The 7,973-nt window shown below is 39.3% G+C and overlaps 1 protein-coding gene across 1 annotated transcript in view; it reads left to right on the top strand.

The window, feature by feature from the left end:
- The first annotated feature begins 1,023 nt into the window (after positions 1–1,023).
- The window catches only part of L3MBTL4 (l(3)mbt-like 4 (Drosophila)), a 303,733-nt gene continuing 296,783 nt past the window's right edge, over positions 1,024–7,973 (top strand). Inside the window, exons 1-2 of the mRNA XM_006761933.2 lie at positions 1,024–1,110; positions 2,378–2,484. Of these exons, the coding sequence (XP_006761996.2) occupies positions 2,413–2,484 (72 nt within the window). The 5' untranslated portion in view covers positions 1,024–1,110; positions 2,378–2,412. The remainder of the gene's footprint in view (positions 1,111–2,377; positions 2,485–7,973) is intronic.

A 7,973-nucleotide genomic window follows, 5' to 3' on the forward strand; every position in this document is an offset into this window, starting at 1 on the left:
TATACTTGGTCCATTGGAAGTAGGAGGTAAGCAAGGAAGGCTTTTCTCAAAGATATGAAGTATCTTAGTTGAGTCATAAAAGATGAGTAGGAAAGAGGTTTAAGTGGTGCTGGGTGAGTAGTAGGGAAGTTATTCCAAGGTTGAGAGACCAGCAAAAGTGTGGATCTGGGAAGCAGCAGGCATGTCAGTATTCCAAGGGACTGTAAGACTTGAGCATTGAGTAGAGCATAAGATTGGAGGTGGTCAGAGAGTTATTAGGAATACAGCAAGGAGAGGAATTCAAGAAATATTTAACAGATAAAATCAGCAGAACCTGATGACCGAGTGTGAGGTGTGATGTACAGGATGAAATGATGTTAACTCCTAGGTCTCTAGTTCAGGCAAAATCAGGGCCTCCATTAGCCCCAAAGTTGTCTTTGTTTGAATTAGAAAAAAGATGCAGTTTCTTCCTGGCAAATATAATAACCCTGTAGCAGGGGAAATGGCATGTGTGCAGAGCTCAGGATAGATTTCAGCTTCCATTGCCCCTTAGCTTGGTGCTCTTGTGTATTGCCCATTATGGACAATTGTAAGGGGCAGATATGGGTAAATGAGTGGCCAATGGTGCCATTAGTGCAATTAGGAAGAGAGAGTAGAACTGGGAGGCAGTAAGAGGGGAAATGATGAGTTCAGTTGTGAATATGTTCAGTTTGTAGTATTTAGGGTCATTTGTTCAGATGGAAATACCAGGGTTGAAGTTGTATATATGATTATAAAATATTGGGGACTATAGATTTAGGCACATTAAACCTTTAAAAAAGTACATGTCAACTGTAGTTAAAATTATTCAAAGTGAATGACTTTTTGAATTACAGCTCGAATTGTACTTATATAGTACCAATGATTGGTTTTCCAAAATGGTTCACCTGCTCGATCAAAAAACTCATTCAAAGTAATTTTTTGAAGAATGTCTACAATTATTTATTAATGTACTGAAGAATGGTCATGACGAAATGGAATCATAATCATTTTGAAATTTTCTCTGTTCCAGATTGCTGTGCTATGCTTTGTATGACTAAGACCTCTTACCAAGAATACCTTTGCTTTGATACTTGAGGACAATCAGACCATGTGAGTACAGAGCTGTATGTGCAGATTGCAGTGAATTCTAATTGATTAGATCAGCTAAGTAAAAATCAAAACACAAAAAATTCATGGTAGATAAGACAAAAAGAAATAACACCTATTTTTTTAATATAATTTTATTGATTTCAGAGAGGAAGGGCGAGGGAGAGAGAGATAGAAACATCAATGATGAGACAGAATCATTGATTGGCTGCCTCCTGCCTACCCTGCACTGGGGGTCGAGCCCACAACCCGGACATGTGCCCTTGGCTGGAATTGAACCTGGGACCCTTCAGTCCGCAGGCTGACGCTCTATCCACTGAGTCAAGCCAGCTAGGGCACCTATTTTCTTTTTGATATAAATTCTAGATGAGATGGAAAACTCATCTCTTTTCCCCATTAACTTATTATTACACTAAGGGGTTATAAAACCAACAGTTTTTCTGTCAGCTCATTTATCAGAGTATTTATGGCAACCAATAATCGTATATTAATAAAAGACAAACATGCAAATTGACCATACTTTTGCTACACTTTAAGCCATGCCCACCAGCCAATCAGAGTGACTATATGCAAATTAACCCAACCAAAATGGCGGCCGGCAGCCACGGAGCTGGAGCAAGCAGGAGGCTTGCTTGCTCCAGTGATGGAGGAAGCCAAGGTTTCCCGCCTGCTGCAGCCCAGCTCTAAGCTACACTAAAAGCAATGAAGTTTCAATTATAGAAGGTAAACAAATCCCAGATACCTGTTTTCAGCCAGCCGTGGTCATGGAGCTGGGGCAAGCAAGAGTGGGTTGTCCCTGGCAATGGAGGAAGCCAAACTTTCCACAGGCCTCTACTAAAGGCAAGAAAGTTTCAATTATAGAAGGTAAATAAATCCCAGAATAAAAAAAAAAGGAGAGGCTGGGAGCTTACGTCACCAGGGTGCTTGGCCAGCCTGAAAACAGCCCTCAGCCCCTCCCCCAGACTGGCCAGGCACCCCAGTGGGGACCCCTCACCCTAAAGGGGGTGTGGCCAGCCTGAAAACAGCCATCAGCCCCTCACCCAGGCTGGCCAAACCTCCGTGGGGTGAGGGTCCCCACTGGGGTGGACATCCTCCAAGGGGTCCCACACTGCAAGAGGGCATAGGCTGGGCTGAGGGACCCCCCGAGTGCACAAATTTTTGTGCACCGGGCCTCTAGTAAAAAGTATGATTGAAAACATGTTTTGTTTTTATTTTTGTACCTCTAAGGGAACAAAACCCTCTGAACTTTTCATATGGCACTATTTTGCAGAAAGACATAAACTACTAAGGAGTGCTAAAGTGGCAATGAAACAGCCCAATAGGAAGAGGAAGCTTAGTATGGATTCCAAAGAGAATGTGAATCAGGATGGGAGCTTGGTAAGATGTCAGTTTCTGGACTCTTTCTCAGAGTTTGTGCTCAATGTGGAAATTCACCCTGTAATTGTAGAATTTGTATAACTACATGGAAGTGCTTTTTTCACTCACTGAAAATTGTTTTTTTCTGATCGACTTTTATGTACAATGGAATAGAATATAAGTTTCATTTCAGTCTGGTATATTTTAAAAGGTAATCTTAATTTAAAAAAGATGGAGATAATTGATCACTGTTGAGTAAGGGAAACTCCTGGAAGGTCTCCCAGTCTAATTAGCATATTACACTTTTATTAGTAAAAAAAAAGAGAGAGAGAGAGAGAGAGAGAGAGAGAGAGAGAGATTTGTTTTAAAGATTTTACTCATGAATTTCTGTGGGCTGCCAAGTCTGAAGGCAGGGTAGAGACCCAGAAAAAAGTTGACATTGCAGTCTTGATTCCAAGGCAGTCTGGAGACAGAATCCCTTCTTCCTCAAGTGAAGTCAGTATTGTTTTCTAATAAAGCCTTTAACTGGTTGGATGAGGCTCATCCATATTGTGGAGAGTAATCTGCTTCACTCAGAGTCTAGTGTGTAAATGTTAATTGTATCTAAATACAACTCACAGGGACATCTCAACAACTAGAGGGTATAATATGCACATGCCTCTAGGTACGAGTGCTGTTTCCTTATGACAACTTTTTGTATTCCCACAAATTTCAAGTGGGCAGAAGTGTATTCCCACCAATTTCAAGTGGGCAGAAGTGACCAGGAGACCTCTGTTATAACTGTTTTGGGATTAGTGGACCATTAGAACGTTCTCACTGTTTCTTGGGCTCTCATTATTTACTTGGATGTGGGTTTGAGGGTCTTCAGGTGGGTTGTGGTTACACATTTACACATTACAGTTGATGAAGTGGCACAGTGCTGTACTTTCTTTGGTTCAATGCCAGGTTAGGTGTGGTGTGATGAACTCCATGCATTAAATGAGACCTGTCAAGCAATGATGTGGTCGGTGTTTGGTTTTAAGATGTTAAATATAGGTCTGTGTCAAACTATAGAGCTATTTTTTCAGGATCAGCTTCACTGGAAGTTGAGGTGGTTAACTTGGGGCTGAGGTCCAGTGCCCCTTAAGGTCCAGATTAGTTTCATCTCATAGACCAGGTCCATGAGAGTTGAGTGCTCCAAGTGTATCAAGGTTGCTTGGACCAGACTTGGGAAGGCCAACACCTGTCTCAAGCTTGTGAGGATGCCATTCTTCTCAGTATTTTTGGTTTGCTGTGTCATGCCCTCTGCGGAGACAGGGTATTTGATATATTCCAAGTCATTTTTAGATAGTGATTCTCCAGCATCACTGTGGTCTCCAGACTGGCAGCAACAGCATCACCTGGGGACTTGTTAGAAATGCAAACCCCTGTCCCTCACTCCATACTCTGTGAATCAAATACTCCGGAGGTGGGGCTTAGTAGTTTACCAAGCCCTCCAAGTAATTCTGATACATGTTCATGTTTGAGAAACACTGTCCTAGGGAAATAGCTAGATATGTCTTACCTACTAATAAAGCTGTAGTTATAATTGATAATGGCTGCTGGATGTTTATTAATTGTTTAAATTTAATATTTGAAGCCACCTCTCCTATCCAACATATTTTCTACTTTTTCTTAGTATGATTTCTCTTTAAATTACTACTGCCCCTTCTCAGCACTTCAGTTATCTTGCGCCCCTACAACATGAATATTTAACCTTTTGTTTCTTCCCTATTGGCACAAATTCCAGTTTTCTCTTAGAGCCCAACTCAGCTTTGACTTAATGCTAATGTTTTTACCATTGTTTCCATCCCACTTTGGGATTTTACCTTTTTTAAACTCCAAAACTGCTCAGCATTTAAATAGGTGCTGCTTTAATGTGGTGCTTTGTGTAGCTAGATTTCTAAAACTATCTGTTGAATGATGTTCCTGGCATTTAATGGCATCTTCATGCAAATGGACTTCTTTGATCAATAGCAAGGAAATGACATTTCAAAGAATCATGTTACTAATTTGAGTTTTGAGGTGTTTAGAACATATAATTATTTTATAGGATCATTGAAAAGACACACATTTAGGATGAATTCTGCATTGTACTGTCAGTTTAGGGCCCATTGCCAGTTATAGTGTCAATTTTCTTTAGGTAAATTTAATAGTTTAATACAGTAAGCAGGTTCACATCTGTGGCTGCATTCACTATGGAGGGAAAGGGGTTCAGTCCTGTTTGAGTTCTATCACTATAATTATGTTTGACTTTTGATTGAAATGTTAGTAACATCCTTTACTTTCTCTGTTAACCTTATAATTTTACAACTGACATTTTCAGTCAATCAAGCAAAATAGCATGGAAGATGAAATAAAACATCAAACTAATGAAAAGAGGGATGCTTTCTAGACATCTATTTTTGAGACAATAACTTAATATCTTAGGTATCAATTTTTAGGTGCTGATAGTAATATCTATCAATGATGTATTCCTAGACTAAATATTTTCTCTGTATTCATTGAATTTCAAAAATATTTATATCTTTCAATATATAGGCACATAGTTAAAAAATCAAATAGCACAGACAAGGATTAAAATAAGAATGCAAATTCCTTGTACCTACTGACACACATACTAACCCCTAAGTTTTTCTTGTGTATCTATATAGGAATCAAAAACAAAAAAAGAAGGCTAAAAACCTTCTAAACCCTTTATGTACATATTCATACATATATAATACATACATGCATACACATATACAAATGGGTTCACACTCTACTTCTTGTTCTGTATCTTGCTTTTTTTCACTTAAGCATGTGTATCTTGTCATTTTTTTCAATGGTGCACAGTATTTCATTCTGTGAATGTATCATAATTTATTTAAGAGTGCCCTACTGTGAACATTTAGGTTATTTTAATTTTTGTTGTTATATACAATGTTACAACTAATGTTCCTTCATATATCTGGCATATTTTTGTAGTTGATTCACAGATAAAAATCTTACCATTAGAATTGTACTGAAGAGTATGTGCATTTAATACTTTGATAAGCCTTCAACGATGTAACCTCAGTTTATACTATCTGTGACAGCATCTGCAAGGATGCCTCTTTTCCTGAAGATTTCTTACATCTTTGTTTTCTAAAATCTGTGTGGATAAACATCTGTTTAGTGCACTGGTCTCCATGGCGCTGCCGCAGTGTTGCAGAGAAGTGTTTCCCTGCACCTTTTAGACTCTGTAACATGTTTTTTCACAACACCTACCCAAATACAGGTGTTATTTTGGTGCCATTTGCTCGCTTTTTCCACCCTCCACCTTTAAAATTGACCAGGGAAGTGTAGACATGTGATAACGGGGAAACTAAGCTTTTTGGTATTTTTTTTTCTCAAGGAAATTTCATAGATGTTTTCTGTGTATGTGAGTGTTCTGGTCATAAAACCCCAAAGTAAATTCAGGCCATAAAATTTCAAATTTCCTAAAATGCCAGTTTCCCAAATAAAAAAGGAAATTTTATTTGACTATACAAGTATAAAATATGTGGTCTTTAATTATATATATATATATATGAACAGCAATTAAAACGGTGTCTGGAACCCCATGTTACAGCCCAGACTTAGTCCATTCACGTGCTCGTAAGGGCACACACATGGCTGAACTCCTGAGCACTGCCATTTGAGCCCAGGAAATGGACCTCCCAACCCGGGAGAGGCTGTGTCTTCTGTAAAATAAGCAAGTCCTGAGGACCCTGGAAGGAAAGGCAGGGGCACAGCTCTGAGTCCTGGGGAAGGGATCCAGCATGCTTCATTTCCCACTGTCAGGTCAGCAGGCAGACTGTTTCTTACGACACACACACACACACACACGCATTCTTCTTCTCCATCTGAACCTCTTTGAATCTATACCTAATTAGTGAATTATGAGCTTTGAGAAATAGAAGTATAAGACATTATATTTTGCCTAAAGGATTTAGCATTGCTGAAAGAAGAGCAGGAACTTATCTAGAATAATGCAATACAACTAAGTACTTATGCACATAGTGCTCTTAAGGCACATTCAGCCTTCAGGAAAAAAATGGGCTTATTGGGGCTTGTGACTGACCTTGAAGGATGAAGAATATGTAAGATGTACACTTTTTTAAAAAATATATTTTATTGATTTTTTACAGAGAGGAGGGGAGAGAGACAGAGAGTTAGAAACATTGATGAGAGAGAAACATCGATCAGCTGCCTCCTGCACATCTCCCACTGGGGATGTGCCCGCAACCCAGTCATGAGAGAGAATCACAGATTAATCAGCTGCCTCCTACATGCCCCCTAAGTAGGTATCAATTCATAACTCATGCATGTGCCCTGACCAGAAATTGAACCATGACCTCCTGGTTCATAGGTCGATACTCAACCACCATGCAACACTGGCTAGCCTAGAAGATCTTTAAGGGTCTTTCTATTTTAATAAGTCTAAGTGGTGGTACATAAGAGATAGTAAGATGACTAGAGTGGATTTGGGTGGCCAAGCTTAGATGGGTCTTGAAGGCAGGGCAGAGGAAATTATACTTGATACTGTGACTGTTAGACTTGGTACGCTGACAGGATGGGCTATGGTTGCCTTCAACTTGGGCATAGTGTAATGAAATATATTTTGTAATAACCTTAAATAGATACTGAGAACATGTTTAGGGTGGGATTATTTTTGTTTCTTATTTTCAGTAGTTCTAAACTTTTTTATCATTTTGTTGTCCTACACACAACTGATAATAGTTTACATCAGCCAATGAAATTCTTTTTTTTTTTATAATATATTTTATTGATTTTCCACAGAGAGGAAGGGAGCGGGATAGAGAGTCAGAAACATCAGTGAGAGAGAAACATTGATCAGCTGCCTCCTGCACACCTCCCACTGGGGATGTGCCCACAACCAAGCTACATGCCCTTGACTGGAATCGAACCAGGGACCCCTCAGTCCGCAGGCCTACGCTCTATCCACTGAGCCAAACCGGTTTGGCAGATGAGTGGTCTTTTTAAAGGAAGCAAAAACAACGTAACTAATGCCACCTGATTGTTCCATGAAATAGTGAGTAGCATCATTTTTCTTCCTTTAAAATTTTCACTTTGAAAAAATACAGCCATTTTGCCTAAGGTCCCCTGTCTCTGTGGGTATGTCTAATGAAATTCTTAATGTGTTACATGTTCACTGCAATAAATCCTGAGGTTTTCTAGGAAGCCAATTCCAGTACGTTCCAGTGTGAAAAGATAAGACTGGAGACCAAAGGGCTGATGCGCTATTTTTGCAATTTGTTTGCATACATGGTTGACATTAGCAGTAGGAAAATCATAAAGGGCAGGTCCTTTCTTATGTGTATTGTGCAGTTTTTAAATGGCAGTTGCAAAAGTGAGTGAGGGATCGACCATTAAAAAGTCTTAAAGAGGTAGTTTTGTTTCCTGCAAGTGCAGATTTCATAACAGCTTCCTTTGAAGTAAAAATTTCATCTCCTTGCAAAAGCAAGAGG

Source organism: Myotis davidii, unplaced genomic scaffold, assembly GCF_000327345.1.
Source record: "Myotis davidii unplaced genomic scaffold, ASM32734v1 scaffold96, whole genome shotgun sequence".
NCBI lineage: Eukaryota > Metazoa > Chordata > Mammalia > Chiroptera > Vespertilionidae > Myotis > Myotis davidii.